Source organism: Bombyx mori, chromosome 21, assembly GCF_030269925.1.
Source record: "Bombyx mori chromosome 21, ASM3026992v2".
Taxonomy (NCBI): Eukaryota; Metazoa; Arthropoda; class Insecta; order Lepidoptera; family Bombycidae; genus Bombyx; species Bombyx mori.
Genome location: NC_085127.1, coordinates 10,215,009 through 10,238,581, shown reverse-complemented (window position 1 = coordinate 10,238,581; position 23,573 = coordinate 10,215,009). Strand labels below are relative to the sequence as shown.

The window sequence follows — 23,573 nt, the reverse complement described above, 5'->3', positions numbered from 1 at the left end:
TTGACTTCCACGGTGAAGGAATAACATCGTGTAATAAAAATGAAACCCGCAAAATTATAATTTGCGTAATTACTGGTGGTAGGACCTCTTGTGAGTCCGCGCGGGTGGGTACCACCACCCTGCCTATTTCTGCCGTGAAGCAGTAATGCGTTTCGGTTTGAAGGGTGGGGCAGCCGTTGTAACTATACTTGAGACCTTAGAACTTATATCTCAAGGTGGGTGGCGCATTTACGTCGTAAATGTCTATGGGCTCCAGTAACCACTTAACACCAGGTGGGCTGTGAGCTCGTCCACTCATCTAGCAATAAAAAAAATATATGCTTAATCAATTTACAATAGAGTTTCTGTAGTCAAGTCAATTGACGACCGTTTTAAATATAATAACATTTTGATTATAGCTAGGGTAAATGAGCTCATGGCCCACGTGTTGCTAAGTGATTATTACCAGAATCCATAGACATAACAAGGCCAATGGCGCAATCCACCTCGTGTCGAGCTTCATGTCTCATTTATATAAGTATAGTAATTACGGAAAATATATTTAGTTATTACACGATGTGATCTCTTCTTCGTGGAAGTCATTAGTGAATATTACCTGAATTCGTAATTCGTTTGAAATATTGATTTAATATAAATTATATAAAAACAGCGGCTCAGTTGCATCGCTCGATATGAATACGATACGATTTGATTATACTTCGCATTCTGTTTGAAATCCGATCGCAGCCAAACTTCCGACAATCGGTGATTCCCTGAATATGAAAATCCTCACATTGTCCTAGAGGGTGCCGAGATAGGGAACATACATTTAAACACATGGACTTAAACACATGATCTGGTGGTAGGACCTCTTGTGAGTCCGCACGGGTAGGTACCACCACCCCGCCTATTTCTGCCGTGAAGCAGTAGCAGTAGCAGCGTTTCGGTTTGAAGGGTGGGGCAGCTGTTCTAACTATACTGAGACCTTAGAACTTATATCTCGAGGTGGGTGGCGCATTTACGTTGTAGATGTATTTGGGCTCCAGTAACCATTTAACACCAGGTGGGCTGTGAGCTCATCCACCCATCTAAGCAATAAAAAAAATAAAAAACTTTTGTATATAATAATATACATATGGACTTTACTAAGAACCTGGTCGCTTATGTTTTGCCACTGTCCATGAGGAAGTTTTCAGTGGTACTAAACCAATAAAAGAATAAAACGGAAAACCCGATAGCATTAAAATTACTTATGGAACTGGGAAAAATAAGCTTTGTAATACCTCTCGAATATATGTACTATAGTATAAGTTGATTATTAGAATTAAGGACGCTTAAATCGGACATGAATATTATTACTTTGCCCGTTCCGGTAAGAATATCACGTGAGAATGTGCGTGAGCATTTACAGCTATAAAGGAATCCGTTTCGGTTGTATTATTTTCAACAGAATCATTTGTATTTCTTTTTTATAACCAATCTTTTTTGTGTTCCCGATATAGGCCGATGCACCATTTTAGATTTATCATAGTCCTCGTAATATTAGTATAGGTAGGTATACCCTTTCTTGATATATATATTTGACTTGATACGAAGGGAGATTGCATCCAACAGAGATGCAAATGTTGGGATGGATGTGTGGAGTAACAAGAACGGATAGAATACGGAATAAATATGTTAGAGGAAGTCTGAAAGTGGCACCTGTGAACAGTTGAGAAGTTAGCGTTTGGTATGAACACGTGATGAGACGAAATGAAAATGAGGTTGGTAAGAGAGTGTTATTTATGAATGTGGAAGGATATAGAGAAAGAGATAGACCTAAAAAAATGGATGGATTGCGTGCAAGATGACATGTGTAAAAGGGGAGTTGACGAAGAAATGGTATATGATACAGAAGTATGGAAGGAGAAAACAGGTTGCACCGACCCCAGGTGACTGGGGGAAGGGCAGGAGAATGATACGATATCTATTTGACTTGTTGCATTAAAGAACATGTTTGTCGATAGGATTTGAAATGTATGGAGAGCTCTAGTTGTACAGAGAGATTCACTAATCAGTAATAAATATCCAGTGAAGCATAACTATGGTTGATGTTTTTTTTTTATATTATTTGTTTGCTTAGATTAGTAGACAGGCGGTTAGCGTGGTATGGACATGTGATGCGTAGAGAGAATATGCATGTGATTACTATCCAAGGAAGCGTTATCGATGATATTTGAGTGAAACAGTTGCAAAAAATATGAATGAAATGTCATCAACGTCATACAATTTTCTCCTATTTGAAGCCTCATTTAGACCTCAAAGACCACGAATTTCGATAGTTTAGAAATTTGTTGTCGCACTACTTATTGGTGGCAGGACCTCTTGTGAGTCCGCGCGGGTAGGTACCACCACCCTGCCTATTTCTGCCGTGAAGCAGTAATGCGTTTCGGTTTGATGGGTAAGGCAGCCGTTGTAACTATACTTGAGACCTTAGAACTGATATCTCAAGATGGGTGGCGCATTTATATTGTAGATGTCTATGGGCCTCCAGTAACCACTTAACACCAGGTGGGCTTTGAGCTCGTCCACCCATCTAAGCAATAAAATTTTTTTATATAATATAACTAAGCAGAACGGAGTATTTTAGTTGCAAGCAAAAAAACGGGATTATACATAATATGAAATCGTGTTACAGAGGATTAAAAAGAACGGATTTATGACGTACTGAGTGTAATTGATGAAGGTCCTTTCTGTAAGTCCGACGTTGATTTGACAAGGCCGTGTTTAATGTTAGCCATTTAACAATGAAGTTTTGTATACTTATCCAAACTTGAACTAATTCTATTGCTTGCAGAATCGAGTCGCTTAAAAGCGCTCGTCACCCGAGCCATAGCCCACAAATATTATTAACGTTGATTTTATTAAAAATAAATTTTAATAAATTTGAATTAAAAATAGTGTGAAACAAAATGATTTTATTGTACAAATGTCGTTCGATGTTAACATGTTTAGAAATACATGACTTAATAGAAATATTACAGACCAAGATAATTAAAGTAATGTTGATTATGAATATATGACGGCGTTAACAATATTTCTAATAAACATCACGTGCAACAGGCGTGACTCACACAAGCCGGGTGCGCCGGCCGTGTCGTTCCACTCGTGCAACAGAAGTGACTCATAAGCCAGCTGCGCCGGCTAGTATAAAAAGGCGGTGCGTGCCTTGCGAAAAACATTCGTTGGACTGCGCTTGCCTAGTGCACTTACTATATCCTTGTTACGTTGTGTGATTCAGTGACTGTTGTACGTACTGGTTAAAGTTGGACAAGTGTTAAAGTGAATTGTTAAGATAACATAATATTGTTGATTAAATCAGGAATCAAAAGGTGACATCGTTTTACTTGGTGTTCAACAAGATAATGTCTACCCTCAAGCTTACATCAGAAGTGAGATCAGGACTCTACTCTCACTGGCGTGACGTGTTTGAACATGTTCGAAGTACAGCAAAAAAAACATGATGCAGATCAGAATACTAGTAGTGGTACGCCACAAGAGCGTGAATGCAGCATACGTAAGTCGTGTAATAACGTCTCTGTTAACTCGATGGAAGATCTGAGCCACGAAGAAATCGTCACATCTTACGTTCTGGCTCATGTTGCCCAGTTTGACTGTCGACTTCATCACATGGCATTTACTAACGGAAATACAACACGTAACAAGCTATTGCAAGAAATTAAGGCAAGTGCAAATCTCAAGTGAAACTTCGATCGCAATAATGGATCTGTCATGACGAGTGGGTAGTTCCGACACGAATCGTTTTTAAGCCAATGACTACTGCTAGAGTTACATGGCACTAGTACAGTAAACCAGGACATGAGACTGTGAATTGTCGCTGAAATTTTAGAATTTACTCGATTCAATACCAATAACACTACATGTTCGATGACTTCGGGCTCCAGCAAGCAAGCAAACAAGAAAGCAAGCAAGTTTCCGTGGGGAAGAAAAATTTACACATCTGAAGTCGTCGTGACCTGTAAGATAAGACGTCCGGTGCGTTCGTGCCTGGCGATGCGGCGGTGTTCGGGTTCCGCTGGCGGATGCAGGTTTTTCCGGTGAAGTGCGTGCTTGTGCGTGCTTGACAAGTGTTCGCGGTTGGCTTCCTTAGTGTGGGAGTAACATCGTGTAGGAGAGGTGGAACCCGTAAAATTGTAGTTTGCGTGGTGGCTGGTAAGATTTGTTGCGGTAAGAAGTTTGCATGGTGGTAAAATGTCTTGTGAGTCTGCACAGGTAGCCGGAGGTGAGACTTCCGCGGTCGCGGCCCACCCAGTCCGCGAGAACCGGGCAGATCACCTCGACGGTACGGAGGCCGGCCGACGGGTCCGCCAAACGACGAGATCACGCCTCCAGCACGGACTGCCGATATTGGAGCCCCCGCGCTCCGGCTGCACTTGCGCTAGGGCGCGCCGCCTCGTAGGAGACTGTGAGGTATCATTGAATAACTCTGACTGCGATCGCGCGCTGCCGGCGTCGCAGCGCGGCGACGTTCTCGTGGGTAAGGACGTGGCACCAGACGGGTGCTCCGTATAGTGCCATCGACCGCACGGGTACCATCACCCTGCCTATTTCTGCCGTGAAGCAGTGGTGTATTTCGGTCTGAAGGGTGGGGCAGCGGTTGTAACTATACTGAGACCTTAGAACTTCTATCTCAAGGTGTGTGGTGCGTTTACGCTGTGGATGTCTATGGGTTCCAGTAACCACTTAACACAAGGAGGGCTGTGAGCTCGTCCACACATTAATACGAAGAGCATAATCAAACGAAATTAGATACGAAGTTTAAAGGGCCGTTTAAAGTAGTTGAAGTATTGGATGGTGTCGATTTAATTTTGACTCTCACACATTCGCTTAAGGCTCGAGCTGCTACTTGCCTCACAAAAATACAGCCTGCAAAACCTGAACAACCTCCTCATCCGTGGGCGCCCGGCTCTCGCCTGCAAGTCGGCTGTTACGTGTGCGGTGATGCGAGCCATGTAGCTTCTGGGTGTTCCATGCGCTACAAGAAGAAAAACGACACTGTTCCAGGTGCTGTGGCAGGTCCAACCAGAGACGTCAACGTGTGTTCCAGAGCTTCAGTGTGTTACAGATAAGTGGTTTTGGCTCCCCCTTTATGTTCCATTCAGGGTCAGACTGTAGTCTTATAAAACAAAGCCATAGTAATTTATTCAATGGTAAGCGGTTTCATGAACAAGTCACCGTAGTCACCCTAGACACGTCCTTACGGATCCATCAGATCCAATAACTCTTGCATTAGATACCTTCAGCTCTTAACAATAGGAGCAGGCTGAGGAACCCCAGTAATCGTACTCGTCGAACTCGACAAAGAGGTCAACGTGCAACCTAACCCATGCATCAGCCCACTGAGTTTCTCGCCGGATCTTCTCAGTGGGTCGCGATTCCGATCCGGTAGTAGATTCATTCGCGAAGCAATTGCTCTTGAGTTGTTAGGTCTCCTGCGGAGGCGCTCGGGCAGTTGTTAGCAAATCCCACCCCTCTTGGCTGAGCCTTTGCTCGCCCACCCGTCCTGGTGAAGCGGGAAAGGCCTCCGGGCCACCAGTAATCTTTCAATCATCTGCAGTTTTGGAAAACGATAGGTATAAGTTGAGATATGTAAATGGTTCTAGTGTACAAAGTTCCCCATGAAAACTTACGCGAAGTACCTCGAGGCCCGTCAGGCCTACTAGAAATTTCTGAAAATTATAGTGACCGATGACGTGACGGCGTACACAGATGGGTTAAGTAATCTTGTTCATGAAACTGATCTTAATGATGACGACTCTATCACTGACAAGAGAAGCGACATTTTTATCCGCAAATAGCGATACTATGTCTGTGGGTAGTGATACAATGTCTGTTAGGTCAGGCACCTCGGGTGCAAGTGTTGGAAATGTAGAAAACGATGGTCGGTCTCGCACTATTTCTGAAGAAATTCCGTATAAATGTTCTGGTTTAAGAAATGTTTTAACAACCGCTACCGTACACGCAGATTAAAAAAAATAAAAATAAAAAAGAGAATTGTATGTGGCTAGAGAGATGTTAATCCGGACTAGCAAAAAAAAAAGAGAAAAAAAAACAAAAAAAAAGTGTGAAGTCATTGAAGGGTCTGTCCGGTCCAATGGCTTGGCTATAGGGATTTTCATCCAGATTAGCCACAACAATTAGCTACAGGGATTGCGATTCGGTCTAGCATTATCCGGTCCAGTTCGAAAAACTGAAGGGATAACAATTCCGATTTAAGTTAAAAGGGACATACTTACATACCTGAAGAGTTTTTGAACTGGCCCAGGTATGTAAGCAGTCTGAAGGTTATTTATAGCCAGTATAGGATTTTCTGAAGAATTATGCGAACCGAACCGTATTAGATTGTTAATATCATAGACCACGTTTTAAGTTGCATCCGTTAATGTCAGGATGAACGAATACGCTTATTGTCTACAGAACAACCATAAAAAGGCGCACGAGGACGAGCGCATGTCAGTATGGCCGTGACGGCGTTAACAATATTTCTAATAAACATCACGTGCAACAGGCGTGACTCACACAAGCCGGGTGCGCCGGCCGTGTCGTTCCACTCGTGCAACAGAAGTGACTCATAAGCCAGCTGCGCCGGCTAGTATAAAAAGGCGGTGCGTGCCTTGCGAAAAACATTCGTTGGACTGCGCTTGCCTAGTGCACTTACTATATCCTTGTTACGTTGTGTGATTCAGTGACTGTTGTACGTACTGGTTAAAGTTGGACAAGTGTTAAAGTGAATTGTTAAGATAACATAATATTGTTGATTAAATCAGGAATCAAAAGGTGACATCGTTTTACTTGGTGTTCAACAAGATAATGTCTACCCTCAAGCTTACATATACATTTTATTTAAAGGATCCACGCATAATATTATTATCACAGGCAGGTATTATTTATAAACACATGACGTAAACTATATATATTTTTTTTTATTGCATAGATGGGTGGACGAGCTCACAGCCCACCTGGTGTTAAGTGGTTACTGGAGCTCATAGACCTCTATAACGTAAATGCGCCATCCACCTTGAGATATAAGTTCTAAGGTCTCAACTATAGTTACAACGGCTGCCCCACCCCCACCCTTCAAACCGAAACGCATTACTGCTTCACGGCAGAAATAGGCATGGTGGTGGTACCTGCCCGTGCGGACTCACAAGAGGTCCTACCACCAGTAATTACGCAAATTATAATTTTGCGGGTTTTGATTTTTATTACACGATGTTATTCCTTCACCGTGGAAGTCAATCGTGAACATTTGTTGAGTACGTATTTCATTAGAAAAATTGGTACCCGCCTGGGATTCGAACACCGATGCATCACTCAACACGAATGCACCGGACGTCATATCCTTTAGGCCACGACGACCTAATATAGGTAGGCTTTATATAGGTATAATAAAGCTAAAGTGTTTTTGCAGATTTATGACTTTCAAGTTCATGATTGATTGCAGTTCAGCTTCCAGTATCGATCACAATTGTGTATTTAATGCAAATTATCGAAATATAAAAAAGTAGTTCGAGTTGGCTAACACGCTATAAATCTATATGTCGTGGATAACGACTTTTAGTAATATTAAGACAGACGGTGGTTTTGATTATTATTTTAAATGATGAAATGTTGTTTTGATAAATATCACAAAATGAAGGGTAGACTCCGTAACGCCACAGTATAAAATGGCGGTACGTGGATAGAGACGTGGCATTCCGTGTCAGACAGGCATTCCGTCTGTCTCAGTCAGTGAGTCTCTGGCAGTCAGTCAGTCAGTCAGTCAGTCGGTCTGTCGGTATGTGCAACGAAACTGTCGGTTTATCCTGTCATTGTGAAAGTTGTGTGTGTTGAGTTTCAATAATTATTATTCAAAAGGTTTTATTGACTTTTTATAAACTGAGTTCAACCAAATACGAGTGATGACGGAAACTAGCGCTCAGCCATCCCTGACGTGTGCCAACATATATATATATAATTGAATTGCTGTTCGTTAGTCTCGCTAAAACTCGAGAACGGCTGGACCGATCTGGCTAATTTTGGTCTTGAATTGTTTGTGGAAGTCCAGAGAAGGTTTAAAAGGTAGATAAATATGAAAATGCTCGGAATGAAATAAAAATAACAATTTTGTTTTTCCTTTGGTGTGTCACCTGTCGGACGAATTCCTTTTGTTTGTTTTAAGTTTATATTATACAAAAGTTTAAGTTTTTTATTTATCTATTGAGGCACTACGAAGTTTGCCGGGTCAGCTAGTAAGTTATAATTTTGATTTGCTATTACCGACAGACAAAGTACAAAATATGGCCCATATAAGGATGAGAGGTCTCCGTCGCCCACGGGCATCAGTAATGCCAAACGTCAATTGATTTTTCAGGTTCAATTATTATGGATTCGAAAATAATTACAGTCAAAAGCGGTAGGTGTCACAGTGGCGGGCAAGCCGTTGTGCAAAACGCGCTGTGTCGTATCCGGGATAGGATAATGTGTAAATTTGCAAGTTTAATTCGATAAAATTATCTTACGGCTCCATTGTTGAGTCCACTTGGGAACTCGTATATATAGCTTTGTTACCTTCCAGAGTATTATAAGATGAGAAACGTGAAACGTTTCCCTCTTATTATTAACTAGCGACCCGCCCTCGCTTCGCTTCGGGAACATGAAATTTTATTATTGATTATTTACGACACCACATTAGAAACCTCAAAAATAACAGTATTTCTCCACTATTTAATGGATGTTATTATACATATAAACCTTCCTCTTCAATCACTCTATCTATTAAAATAAACCGCATCAAAATCCGTTGCGTAGTTTTAAAGATTTAAGCATACATAGGGACAGACAGATATAGGGACAGAGAAAGCGACTTTGTTATATACTATGTAGTGATTTTGTTCGTAATGTTGCTATTATTAACTATATTATGACAAACACATCGAGCAATTTCTTGGAATATATAGGGTATAGCTCTAATGTACATAGGAAGAAATCTCGAGTAAATATGAATGGCGAAAACATCTATTTAAAGATACGATTGCCTAATAACCCTAATAATAGACACAGGATCGGCAAAATTCGGACCGTCGATCTACTGAGCAATATGCAATCGTTCGGTGAAAGATTTTGCCTTTGTCGTTTTCCATTGAGAATTTCACTTGTCAAAATCGATTTGTTATTTACAAGAAGAAGAAGAAATGCTGCATTGAAAATACTACATATCAATAAATGTTTTTTTGTTGACGTGTAAGTCTTTAGTTTTAATTCCAAATATTCAAATAGATCCAAACGTATGTATGTTCTTCCATAATTAAATTAATTGCTATTAGGTGAAAAATTAACTGACTCAGGTTAAGATGTATCAACGGTGGTCATTCGCCTTTGGTCTTCTGATTTCTTTATGTCATTTAAGGGGAGACAATAAATTATGTAATAACAATCAATGTTGAAGTATCCTAAGTAGGTATCAAAGCCCTTGACGATTTTCGTCATGTTAATAAAGCACTGCAAACACAGAATAGATACTTTGAAAACGAAACGTGCTACGTACAAAAAGGCTTCAAAATTTTACACCCATATACGACAATCGGCGTCAGCTGTGGTTCAAGATTAATGCCTACAGTAATTGAACGAAGACTAAAAAAAAAAAAAATTGTTATGAAGCTCAGATACCCAAAAACACGCCCTACAAGAATTCCTGGTAGTAAATACTGACTCAAGTCTCCACAACAAGTCGTGAGGCAGGAGAATCGTGATCATAAAACATATCATACGAAAAAAAAACAGAGTCCTTTGCATGTGCGACCTTTCGATCGATCAAAGCTCTCCGAAATTTCAAGTGTGAAAACGCAATAGATTGTTCAATATCACAGGCAATATCCGTTCGGTACAGACATCTGTCAACGTTGATGCCGGCGAATGCCTTTGTTGATTGTACACATGCAATCGTTACGTCTCTCTTTTATAAATAACTTTTGTAGTGTAGACAATGGTGTAGAGGCCAAATTTGCTTCAAATTCCACAAATAAGTTATGTAGTGTAGATTAGGGCTGCCGAAACTACATACTTTGGAGGCTAATTAAATTCACTATAAAAGCTGGATAAAAAAAAGGAATTCGAATTGAAAAAATAACGGGGTAATATAATTTCTCCAATAATAGTAAAAGATAACTTAACTTTTAAATCATAATCATGGGAACGGAATTTTACAAAAATAAAGAGAAATTATAGCAATTAATAAACTATATGTTTTGACAAAGTGTTATATTGCGCAAAATATTTACATCCAAACAAATTTTTAATAAAAACATGCATCGCAGGTCGCTTAAAAACAAGCCTTTTTCTGAACAGCCCTAGTGTAGATAATGGCACCGAATCTTTTTTCCATTCGCCAAATTTCCTTCAAATTCCAAATGGAGTTCTATTTAATGGAATCTAGTAGGAATGTTGGGAATAGCCAAAACACTAAACATTAATTTATTTGTTGTGACAGGCTCCCTAAAACCTAAAACAATGGTTTATAGTGAGTGATTTATAGTTTTAGTATATTAACAAGTGTGTTTAATGGTAACTTTATTATCGAGATATTGGCCGAACAGTTTCAAAAGTGCTTTTCAATCAAACTATTGTAGATTCAAGTGCACGTGTTTTTTTTTTGTTTTTTTTTTTATATTGCTTAGATGTGTGGACGAGCTCACAGCCCACCTGGTGTTAAGTGGTTACTGGAGCCCATAGACATCTACAACGTAAATGCGCCACACACCTTGAGATATAGTTCTAAGGTCTCAGTATAGTCACAACGGCTGCCCCACCCTTCAAACCGAAACGCATTACTGCTTCACGGCAGAAATAGGCGGGGCGGTAGTACCTACCCGTGCGGACTCACAAGAGGTCCTACCACCGTCCGTTCAGTCCGTTCAGTACAAATGAGGGTTATTCTATATTCCAATGCTATAAATTGAGCGTTGTAAAGTCGTAAAGTAAAGAGTAGTCTATTATCTGCCAGTAAAATATGACGCTGACTCTTACGTTCAAATATGAAGTAAATAGTGACGAATGAATCGAAAATAATATATTTTTGAGTACGTTTTTAGGTATTGAAATGTTCTGTCCATAGATGGAGCGTACATTACAAATGTAGAATATCATTATATATGTCGGAGACGGTCATTAGTTCGGCAGCTAAACGAAACGCAGCACGATTCCCGAAAGATGGCAGAATGATTGCAGTATCGTCAGAACTCGGCTAACTTCGTGCTACGACAGAGCCTAGCCGATGGAGGCGCGTAGATGCCATTACACTTACCAACCAGCCTTCTTGAAGAGCGGTGCCTCCGTCCTAAGAACTGTCATTCGTTTTTGTTTGCTAACTTCAAGAGAAGATTTCCAAAATATTCTAAGACAACAAACGTAATTGGTGTATTCAATATTTTTCTTAGCTCGATCACCCCTATTCGCCTTTAGGATGTCTGGCGATGGTGTTAATAATTGTGGTTTCTCCGACATATTAGATTTTTAAAACAACATTTTTTTGTTGTTGAAAGAGTTGTTTAACTACCATTTACTCTTTTGTTCGTCTAACGTCTAGATGGTTTCCTTTACTTCTCTATCGTCCGTTACAAATTTGCAAACAGTATTTTTATGAATGTAATAATATTGTAGTGTTTAAAATATTAAACATAGCGACCCGCCCTCGCTTCGCTTCGGAAACATTAAAACATACATGAAACCAAAAAAATAAAATAATTTTTTTTTTTTAAAAGTAGCCTATGTTCATCAGGGACAATGTCGGCTTCTAATGGAAAAAGAATTTTTCAAATCGGTCCAGTAGTTTCGGAGCCTATTCGAAACAAACAAACAAACAAATCTTTCCTCTTTATAATATTAGTATAGATATATATCATGAAGGTCTAATGTTGAAACAATTTTGAAGTCGTCGTGGCCTAACGGATAAGACGTCCGGTACATTCGTGTTGAAGCGATGCACCGGTGTTCAAATCCCGCAGGCGGGTACCAATTTTTCTAATGAAATACGTACTCAACAAATGTTCACGATTGATTTCCATGGTGAAGGAATAACATCGTGTAATAAAAATGAAACCCGCAAAAATATAATTTGCGTAATTACTGGTGGTAGGACCTCTTGTGAGTCCGCGCGAGTAGGTACCACCACCCTGCCTATTTCTGCCGTGAAGCAGTAATGCGTTTCGGTTTGAAGGGTGGGGCAGCCGTTGTAACTATAATTGAGACCTTAGAACTTATATCTCAAGGTGGGTGGCGCATTTACGTTGTAGATGTCTATGGGCTCCAGTAGCCACTTAACACCAGGTGGGCTGTGAGCTGGTCCACTCATCTAAGCAATAAAAAAAAATATTGGATTTTTTAATAAAAACATAAATTGCATGTGGCTCCGAGAGCTTAATTCATTAATTACGTGATTAAGATTAATACATAATTAAGATCATAAAATGATGTGATATAAATGCCATGACTCATAAACTATTGATGAAGATTTTAAATTGTTCTTCTATTTGGTTCTTTGATTATTTCAAAACCTGAAAGCTATTTCATTAAAGCGCTTACCTAACAAAGTTTATTGAGATTAATGTCCTCACAGAAGGTCTCATTTATAGTGATTAATAAGGGTGGGAAGGCTACAACGCGAAGGAGCGACGCATTTACTTTGTTGAAAGTTTCTTTATACAGAAACGAAATAAATTTAATATAATATAATGCTTAACCAATTTACCATTCGATCTCAAGTCACGAGGCAGCTTGTTCGCTATGAGCTCCCGGATTTATTCGGCATAGGGTGGGTTGTGAGTTCATCTACTGATGTAATGTAAAAAGAGACAAAAATAAGTAAAGAAAATAATCTGTCTGAGAAAAATGAAAGTACAATACATGTCTAAATGAAATGATAAATAAATGTAATGTCTGATAAATAAAATCTAACTGAAAGCTGTTAAGTCCTTCGTGGAAAAACTATTATTCTTTCAGATTAGTGAATAATCGTATTATATTTTTTGTTGTGTTTATTTAATACTAGCGACCCGCCCTCGCTTCGCTTCGGAAGAGACATGAAACCAAAAAAAAAAAAATTTAAAAAAGTAGCCTATGTTCATCAGGGACAATGTCGGCTTCTAATGGAAAAAAAATTTTTCAAATCGGTCCAGTAGTTTCGGAGCCTATTCGAAACAAACAAACAAACAAATCTTTCCTCTTTATAATATTTTTGTGTTTATTTAATATCGTCTGAAGTTTTTATGGAGTTCGAACTACAAGTACAAAATAATGTATCATGTAAGTTGCCCCCGAGAAAAGCTCTTTTCATAATTCAGTGCCAACCAAAGAGCTTTTTGATGAGAAAAAATGGCCGCTTGAAAGTTTTACCTGTTGTGAGGTTTGACTTGAACGAAAACTTTCCATGGGACCCAAAGGGGTGAATTACATTAAGCTTTCTATATTAAAGGAGCCTTAGGAAGTGCCGCTCCGATTTCCAGAGATATTTTAGAATCGAATTTACCGTTTAAATAAATAAAAACTCCCATTCATAATAGACGGATGATAAAAGTCATAAAAGTTACGAAATGGCTAGTACAAGTATCTATATATTAATACGTGAAGCAAAAACTTTGTATCCCTTTTTACGAAAATTGCGCGAACGGAGGAGTATGAAACTTTCCACACTTATAGAGAATATAGAGAAGAAGTGCACAATGCTAATCTGTTGACGTCTGTTGTCAAATTAAGCCTAAATATTGTTTGTCTTTGTTAATATTTTTATAGTGTAATCTTGGCGAAATTTGTGATTAAAGAAGTATAAAATACAATCATAATAGTGTACAAACTTACAATTCCAATTAATTATAGTCGAATTTCGACTACGGCGGGACCTCTAGTATTGCTTAATTTCACAGATTCCGGGCGGGTTTTTTGTTTCTTTTTATATTTTATCAACTTACACAGCTGTTAATGTTACTCAATGTACTTTTTGGTACTCGTCTTATTTCATAGTATAGATGTTTTTCTTCTCTGTTCTAATCCAAGTATACTATTTCCTCCTTCCTCGACAGTTATTATCACATGCCTTTCATAGACTGCAGTCATCTTTCACATGTCCATTTACTAAGATTTTTGCGACCCACACGGCCATGTGATATCTCTTAGTGACAATACATTAATCCCTAAGTAGCGACAGTAATACTTTTCGACTTGAAGTCTTAAATCTTGGAAGGATTTAAGGATGTGAAAGTTAATGGATTTTGCGGAAAATCGCAAGGAAGTGTATTTCATTTCATACTATATTAAACTGGAATTTATGTGTGTTTGGATAATAGTATCGGTCGTAAGTCAGGTCCTGAATAAGTATATCCTATTTAATTTCAATCACAAATAATGACCAGAAATGTTTGGATAGATTTTGAATACTGACCTTTCGTGACATTCAAATTACATTATAAGAAGTTGTGGCGGTTTTATTAAAAAAAAGGGTGTACGCATGTAAATAATACATTTTAATAAAAAACTTAATTTTGTTGGTTAATAAAAGACAGCCGTGGGTATTTAAAAATAATTTTACAAGTTTTTTAAACGATGATACTATAAATTCGAGATTCCAAATTCCGTAAAAGGAGAGGTCGAGCTCGTACGGTCAGAACATCAAAGGTCATTAAATCAAAGCGGACGCGAATCCTATGTAATTCCGTCCGCAGCAAAAAAATATTATTGCCTCGATTGGGGTTAAACAAAACAATGGTTAAAAGAGTGGAAAATAAAGACCTGGGACGCGGAGCTTGACGAAAACAAGGAAATTTCTTAATAATCGTCCGAAAAAATGAGACCCAAGAGACCTCTCAGGTTTTGTTAAAGCCGGACGCGGGAAAATTTCCACAAAACCTTTTTTAGACGGTGAAAACATAATGGTGAAGGTTACGCTCACAATAGGGGAGATACAAGGAGGCTTGCCCCACCCCCAAAGCCTGTGCTAAACCCCAAATGAATTTGGAGTATTTTAAAGCTTCTTCTTCTTACCCTTATATCAATATGTGGGGTCGGCGCAACATCTTTTTCATTGAGGCCTATGATACGTCATCTTTTCACTCACGCCTTTCTCTCGCATATCCTCTTTCTCTCAGTCCATCCTAGTTTGAGACGATGAAAGTTTTTTTTATTATGTATTATTCATTATAACGCAACCTATTCCTTGTGGAATTGCTATATTATTTATATTTTTAACACCATCTTATTAACTTGGTGTGTATGCTTCTATAATATTTAAAAAATTACAAACGAACAATTGTGTTGTTAGTTTTTAAACTATATATATTTTTGTTGTAATTTAGTTTAAGACAGCATAACATGCATAATAAGGGTTATAACAATAAAAACACAATAAATGTAAATATCCTGATTAATTTTACAACTGATCGTTTATCAACAAATTGGGTTAACATAGATGTCGGCAAATTCAACGTGCATTAAGTGCGTACACCAGAACATGGAAATAAAAATAAATGTTGCCACCATTTTTGAAATCGATGATCGATGGCGTTAGATTATGGAAAAAAAATGCAGCAAAAAGAAAAACCAACGCTACTAATCCGTAATTAATCACAACACCTACGTATATTCAATTAGGCATTGGGATGATAATTTTATGGTGGTTATAATAATGTAATTGAAGAGGCTTTTTTTTTTATTGCTTAGATGGATGGACGAGCTCACAGCCCACCTGGTGTTAAGTGGTTACTGGAGCCCATAGACATTTACAACGTAAATGCGCCACCCACCTCGAGATATAAGTTCTAAGGTCTCAGTATAGTTACAACGGCTACCCCACCCTTCGAACCGAAACGCATTACTGCTTCACGGCGGAAATAGGCGGGGTGGTGGTACCTACCCGCGCGGACTCCCAAGAGGTCCTACCACCAGTGAGGCTGGGGTTGTATACTCGATTTTTTATTAATTCTTCGTCCTATTCGTACACTCTTGGCAGAGCGGTCGTGGTCATGTATCAGTCAGATCTTGCGATACCGATGCTCTCGCGATGCGACGCCATGTGGCACGATGTTTCGCAGAGTGAGAGCAATCATTTATGTTGCAGCGAGTCACAGATTTTATGATATTATGATGATTATTATGTTTTTTATTAATTACCCATTGCTTATTAGATTCTCCCTTAACTGTTAACACGCAGCCACTGATGGAGCATTTTACCGACTCTAATTACGAATTTCAAATCCTTAAGCTCTGCCCAAAAAAAAATAATTAAAGGAGCATCTGCCTTTATCGATTCTAATTACGAAATACAAATCCTTAAACTCAACCCAAAAAAATATATTTAATCTAATGATTTCTTCACAGATAGGATGGCGAAAAACGAACGCTTGGCTCGCTGGGAACGTCGCCTGCAAATTTCTACAAGTCTTCAGAGGGTTTGGACTGTACCTGTCTTCGAACGTGTTAGTCTGCATTTCTGTTGACAGGTGTGTATTTCAGGAAATATTTTATACAGGATGATTTATTTATTTATTATCTAAACGGATCAACGAACTTATGGCCCACGTAGTAGTAGTTTATAATACCTAGTATCTAGTTGCTACTATGGTCCTCAGTTTCAGCAAATTTATCGAGAAGTCGCGCTATTCCTCAAAATTAGCAAAATTTATGTAGCGTAGAATAATATTGCTTTGATTCATTAATCGAAACTATCCTTCCACATAATACCGCTAAACCGCCTAAGGGCTTTACTTAATGTCTGTTAGATCAAATAACATCGTAATGGATAATATATGAGTTATGATACGTATTTAAACGACTTCATACTTTCATAATTCGTCCATGTCATTGACAATGTAAATCTACTTTTAGAACAGATTGTTTGCACACTTCGCTAACGCATTTCATGTTATCTGAAACCTCGGAGGTCTAGTGGGTAAGACTATTCGTTGTATTTATATTAATGTTACGCCGGTAAGAGTAACAACATCTATTGCCGAATAGCCGAAAAGAATATCAAAGGGTCTAGTAACATCTAGAACGCTCGAGAAGTACAACGCCATCTATTGTCAGATAGCGGAAACACACATCGAAAATACTCGACTGAGGAATGTTCTCGACAATTCTAGGGATGTCGTATCGACTATAAAAGCGTTGCAGAGATGGCACGCAGTCAGTTAGTAATCGGAGCTATTCGAAGCGAAGCAGCGAACGGATCACCTGAAGCGAAGCGGAAGAAGCAAATCAAGAGTTTTAAAGTGATCGTTAAGTGTTTCTTAAGTGCTATGATATAATAATATATGCTCGTATAGAAACGAGACTGTGAACGATTTGCTTCCAGAAGGTGAAAGAACCTTGAAAGATTGATTGTGGTGGGCAAGGTAGAAGGGAAAGACCCGCCGGCCGGCCACCAAACCGTTGGTCGGATCAGATAACTGCTCTCACTGGACTCTCTGTTACGAACGCCCTCAGAGAAGCCGAAAACCGAAGCAAATGGAAGCTGAGGGTACAAAGAGTCACGAAGGGCTTTCAAGGACACGACCTTCAGCAATGAAGTATTCGACTAAGAAGAAGAAGAAGAAGAAGAAGTGCTAATACAGTGTTAATTTATACTTCGGTAGAATTTTTATTTATTTCGAGCCCCAGCGCATAGCATTAATAAATGTAACCGTGTAGTTTTATCGCCAACCATATGTAAATATCTGAAATAATCTTCACGATCGACTTCCAGTCCTGTGAATGTACGCAAATTATAATTTTACGGGTTTGATTTTTATTTCACGACATTATTCCTTCACCGTGGAAGTCAATCATGAACATTTGTTAAGTACATACCTATTTCATTAGAAAAATTGGTACCTGTCTGCAGGATTCGAACACCGATGCATCGCAAGATACGAATGCATCGGACGTCTTATCTTTTAAACCACGACGACTTCAACAATCATAAAACGACAGAAAAAAACTTTATCTTTTCATTTTTATCGTAACATTCTAAATTCAATATGTGCAAACCTTCTAAGATATCCTAACAACATGAACAATGTAAATACAAATTACCATTTCTTTTTTTTCGACTGTAATAAAAGCTCCTATCTCATTTCGTCTCTGAAATCCACATTGAAATTCAGAGCAGGCATTCTGAAGCTGGCATGGACAAACCGTACAAAAATTCTGTTTATTTATTGCTTTATTGTTGTGGGCAAAGCAGCCTTATTATACCAAATTCCCCCTTACGAGTGTGTCTCGAGTTGAACGGTGAGACTTCGTTATTTTATAATTTCCATGGAAACAGTAATAGACGAAGCAGCTAAAGCTCGTCGGGTTCGCATATCCCTTTTTTTATTAAATTCCGAGTTTTTTGAAGGATATTGATGAAAATTAGATGTTATGTTCGGGTCAATATCAGACACAAAAAAAAATCACAACCTCTTGAATGTAGTATATATACCTACACATGATCCGAATTGAGCCCCGATGTGTTAAGTGTTTGGGCGATCACGCCACGGCCCTCTGCGCTCGCGACCAAAAAACCGCGACGGAACCGCCTAGCTGCGTCCTGTGTCGAACACAGGGTCACCCCGCGAATTACCGTGGTTGCCCCCGAGCCCCTAAAATAAATCGCCGCGTCGCCCGCCAAAACCGCCTCCGAGCTTCCGGCCCAGACATCAAAGCCTCGGCACCCTCTGCGTCGCAGGCTAAGCCAGCGTTCGTTCCGGCGGCGGTGCCCAGTGTCTCGGCCTGGGCAAAACCGCTGCCGTACACGAACACGGCTACAACTCCCTCCTCCGCGATTCGTCCCGCCCCCGCGACTCGTCCCTCTCCCGCGACTTGCCCTCCGACCGCGTCCGAAAATCTCGCTTTAGCGATCGACTTCTTTCAGTCGATCAACTTTGAACGCGTTAACGCTTTGGGCGACGCCATTCACGCTGCCTCCACTGCACAACACTTTATCGCCGTTGTGCAGGAATACGCCGACGTATACGCGTCATTAAATACGTACGTCCTCCCCTCACTCCGCCGGTAATCAATGGCGTATATAAGTAGAATAAAGCCCCTATCCGTAACGATAGGATTTTTTAATGCTTACGGTCTCGCAAATCAACGTGATCAGGTTTCTGACTTTTTGCGTGACCATCAAATTGATATCTTTTTAGTGCAGGAGACCCTACTTAAGCCCGCGCGCCGTGACCCTAAAATCGCGAACTATAACATGGTCAGGAACGACAGGCTCTCTGCCCGTGGTGGTGGTACCGTCATTTACTATAGAAGAGCCCTGCATTGCGTCCCGCTCGATCCTCCCGCGCTCGCTAATATCGAAGCATCAGTGTGCCGAATCTCACTGACGGGACACGCGCCGATCGTTATCGCGTCCGTTTATCTTCCACCGGATAAGATCGTTCTAAGCAGTGATATCGAGGCGCTGCTCGGCATGGGGAGCTCTGTCATTCTGGCGGGCGACCTAAATTGTAAACACATCAGGTGGAACTCACACACCACAACCCCGAATGGCAGGCGGCTTGACGCGTTAGTCGATGATCTCGCCTTCGATATCGTCGCTCCGCTAACCCCGACTCACTACCCGCTAAATATCGCGCATCGCCCGGATATACTCGACATAGCGTTATTAAAAAACGTAACTCTGCGCTTACACTCGATCGAAGTAGTTTCAGAGTTAGATTCAGACCACCGTCCCGTCGTTATGAAGCTCGGTCGCGCTCCCGATTCCGTTCCCGTCACGAGGACTGTGGTGGATTGGCACACGCTGGGCATCAGCCTGGCTGAATCTGATCCACCATCGCTCCCGTTTAACCCGGACTCTATCCCGTCTCCTCAGGATACCGCTGAAGCCATAGACATCTTAACGTCACACATCACCTCGACATTAGATAGGTCATCGAAACAAGTTGTAGCGGAGGACTTCCTTCACCGCTTCAAATTGTCCGACGATATTAGGGAACTCCTTAGAGCTAAGAACGCCTCGATACGCGCCTACGACAGATATCCTACCGCGGAAAATCGTATTCGAATGCGTGCCCTACAACGCGACGTAAAGTCTCGCATCACCGAAGTCCGAGATGCCAGATGGTCTGATTTCTTAGAAGGACTCGCGCCCTCCCAAAGGTCTTACTACCGCTTAGCTCGTACTCTCAAATCGGATACGGTAGTAACTATGCCCCCCCTCGTAGGCCCCTCAGGCCGACTCGCGGCGTTCGATGATGACGAAAAAGCAGAGCTGCTGGCCGATACATTGCAAACCCAGTGCACGCCCAGCACTCAATCCGTGGACCCTGTTCATGTAGAATTAGTAGACAGTGAGGTAGAACGCAGAGCCTCCTTGCCACCATCGGATGCGTTACCACCCGTCACCCCGATAGAAGGTAAAGACTTGATCAAAGACCTACGTCCTCGCAAGGCTCCCGGTTCCGACAGTATATCTAACCGCGTTATTAAACTTCTACCCGTCCAACTCATCGTGATGTTGGCATCTATTTTCAATGCCGCTATGGCAAACTGTATCTTTCCCGCGGTGTGGAAAGAAGCGGACGTTATCGGCATACATAAACCCGGTAAACCAAAAAATCATCCGACGAGCTACCGCCCGATTAGCCTCCTCATGTCTCTAGGCAAACTGTATGAGTGTCTGCTCTACAAACGCCTCAGAGACTTCGTCTCATCCAAGGGCATTCTCATCGATGAACAATTCGGATTCCGTACAAATCACTCATGCGTTCAACAGGTGCACCGCCTCACGGAGCACATTCTTGTGGGGCTTAATCGACCAAAACCGTTATACACGGGAGCTCTCTTCTTCGACGTCGCAAAAGCGTTCGACAAAGTCTGGCACAATGGTTTGATTTTCAAACTATTCAACATGGGCGTGCCGGATAGTCTCGTGCTCATCATACGGGACTTCTTGTCGAACCGCTCTTTTCAATATCGAGTCGAGGGAACCCGCTCCTCCCCACGACCTCTCACAGCTGGAGTCCCGCAAGGCTCTGTCCTCTCACCCCTCCTATTTAGCTTATTCGTCAACGATATTCCCCGGTCGCCGCCGACCCATTTAGCTTTATTCGCCGACGATACGACTGTTTACTATTCTAGTAGAAATAAGTCTCTAATCGCGAAGAAGCTTCAGAGCGCAGCCCTAGCCCTAGGACAGTGGTTCCGAAAATGGCGCATAGACATCAACCCAGCGAAAAGTACTGCGGTGCTATTTCAGAGGGGAAGCTCCACACGGATTTCCTCCCGGATTAGGAGGAGGAATCTCACACCCCCGATTACTCTCTTTAGACAACCCATACCCTGGGCCAGGAAGGTCAAGTACCTGGGCGTCACCCTGGATGCATCGATGACATTCCGCCCGCATATAAAATCAGTCCGTGACCGTGCCGCGTTTATTCTCGGTAGACTCTACCCCATGATCTGTAAGCGGAGTAAAATGTCCCTTCGGAACAAGGTGACACTTTACAAAACTTGCATAAGGCCCGTCATGACTTACGCGAGTGTGGTGTTCGCTCACGCGGCCCGCACACACATAGACACCCTCCAATCCCTACAATCCCGCTTTTGCAGGTTAGCTGTCGGGGCTCCGTGGTTCGTGAGGAACGTTGACCTACACGACGACCTGGGCCTCGAATCAATTCGGAAATACATGAAGTCAGCGTCGGAACGATACTTCGATAAGGCTATGCGTCATGATAATCGCCTTATCGTTGCCGCCGCTGACTACTCCCCGAATCCTGATCATGCAGGAGCCAGTCACCGTCGACGCCCTAGACACGTCCTTACGGATCCATCAGATCCAATAACCTTTGCATTAGATGCCTTCAGCTCTAATACTAGGAGCAGGCTTAGGGACCCCGGTAACCGTACTCGTCGAACTCGACAAAGAGGTCGACGTGCAACCTAACCCATGCATCAGCCCGCTGAGTTTCTCGCTGGATCTTCTCAGCGGGTCGCGATTCCGATCCGGTAGTAGATTCATTCGCGAAACAATTGCTCTTGAGTTGTTAGGTCTCCTTCGGAGGCGCTCGGGCAGTTGTTAGCAAATCCCACCCCTCTTGGCTGAGCCTTTGCTCGCCCACCTGTCCTGGTGAAACTGGAAAGGCCTTCGGGCCACCAGTAAACTTTCAATCATAAAAAAAAAAAAAAAAAAGATCCGAATTGAGAATCCTTGTCTTAGAAAGTATTTCAGCTAATTAAGAAAGAAGTAATACAGTGTATTTGTTTCATTGTATAAAATTTGTTTCACTTAAGATGTTTTTTTTTCTTAGTTGGGTGGACGATTTCACGAGTCCACCTGGTATTAAGCGGTTACCAGAGCCCATAGATATCTAGAACGTAAATGCCGCCATATACCTTGAGATATAAGTTCTAAGGTCTCAGTCTTCGATCAATAATAGTATTGATCGAAGGTCTCAGTATAGTTACACCGGGTACCCCACCTTTCAAACCGAAACGCATTACTGCTTCACGGCAGAAATAGGCAGGGCGGTGGTACCTACCTAGCCGTGACGACTCACAAGAGGTTCTACCAACAGTAATAAAATGTCGGATTCGTTTCTCTTTTGGTTTATCTTATACCTATCTATAATATACCTATATATATATAATCTGAATCTCGAAAATGGCTCCAACGATTTTTATAAAATTTAGTATACAGGGGATTTCGGGGGCGATAAATCGATCTAACTACGATTTATTTTCAGAAATGTTGTTTTATTCGTGTTTTCAATAATCAATTTTATCGATAATCAACTTTATGAATCTTCCCGACATCTATTGGCGAATAATAATACTATTTTTCATAATTGAGAGCAACTAACTGCTTTAAAGACACAATGACACTAAAGCTATTTCAGCAGATGGCATTGTTAAGCCACCCGAAGCCAATGTGTGTTTGGTTTAAGGTTAGACCAAGAAAATGAATTATTTATTTATATTATTTTTGTCTTTTTAACTCACGTGCTCACTTAAAAATGCCTATACCATCTTGGAATATTTCATCATTTTATCAATATGAAATTCGTATTTAAATATAATTTCTAAAAAACACAATTTATAAAAAAAAATACCTGGCAAAGCTCGGTCATCGTCTAGTGTTCAATTTTTAAATTAGTAGAATGTCTGTCTATCTACGTAGATTAGTTAGTCTGATTGTATTATGTATGTTTCTGATTGCAACTCTACCAAATTGGTAAAGGTACATAAAATTTAATTTAATCTTCGTGTCGAATCCAACTGACGTGTAATTTGTAGTAATAAAATATTAATAAAATATTTTTAATAAAATATTAATTTACACGTCATTAATAAACTAAAAAAGTTACAGTTATATACAAATATAACTGTAACTTTTTTAGTTTATTCAAGTTCTGTCCGTCCGCGTGGTTTATTCGATTGAATTGAAACTCTGTTGTTGCTGGCACTTCAGGGGTGTTTTATGACAATGAATCAGAAATATGCTAACCGCCGGTATTTATACAATCATCTTGACGTATTTTAATACAAACCTAATAGGTAATATTAAACATTGTTTATCTTAATTATTCTGT

The 23,573-nt window shown here is 40.5% G+C and overlaps 1 protein-coding gene across 2 annotated transcripts in view; it reads left to right on the top strand.

Annotated features, from left to right (window-relative positions):
* Positions 1 to 23,573, top strand: part of NGR-A28 (neuropeptide receptor A28) — a 45,484-nt gene that overhangs the window by 1,610 nt on the left and 20,301 nt on the right. Inside the window, exons 1-2 of one of the 2 annotated variants that reach the window (XM_062674543.1) lie at positions 13,755 to 13,834; positions 15,360 to 16,502. In XM_062674543.1, coding sequence (XP_062530527.1) covers positions 16,366 to 16,502 — 137 coding nt within the window. In that variant the 5' untranslated portion in view covers positions 13,755 to 13,834; positions 15,360 to 16,365. 2 annotated transcript variants of the gene reach the window in all.